We start from the raw sequence: 368 nt of genomic DNA on the forward strand, positions 1-368 counted from the left end.
AGCAGGACCAGCTTGGCGTCCTGGGACTTCTTCACAATCACCTCGTTGAGCTTCACGGCCGTGTGCATCCTCCGCACGTTAGACTGGTTCCTGGTGGGGGGGGACAGCACATGTGGGAACAGAGACAGGCATAGCCGGCCTCCGGCCCCACACCGACCCCAAGGGGCCACGGAGCAAGCTAGCCTCCTGCCCCAGAGGGGTCCAGGGGTGGGCTGCAGAACGAGCTTGGGGAGCAACAGGCTGTGCCCAGCACGGCTGCCGGCGACTCTGAGCCCGCACTGGTGGCCATGAGCTGCAGGGCCATGCACGGTGCCCGTGGCCAGCGGCTTGGGGTCGTGCCGTTCGGGGGCGAGCAGGAGCAGCAAATG

The 368-nt window shown here is 66.8% G+C and overlaps 1 protein-coding gene across 1 annotated transcript in view; it reads right to left on the reverse strand.

Annotated features, from left to right (window-relative positions):
* The window catches only part of SLC12A5 (solute carrier family 12 (potassium/chloride transporter), member 5), a 13,964-nt gene that overhangs the window by 645 nt on the left and 12,951 nt on the right, over nucleotides 1–368 (reverse strand). Inside the window, 1 exon segment of the mRNA XM_009893513.1 lies at nucleotides 4–90. Coding sequence (XP_009891815.1) covers nucleotides 4–90 — 87 coding nt within the window.

The sequence above is a fragment of the Charadrius vociferus genome, unplaced genomic scaffold (genome assembly GCF_000708025.1).
Source record: "Charadrius vociferus isolate BGI_N301 unplaced genomic scaffold, ASM70802v2 scaffold259, whole genome shotgun sequence".
Lineage (NCBI taxonomy): Eukaryota > Metazoa > Chordata > Aves > Charadriiformes > Charadriidae > Charadrius > Charadrius vociferus.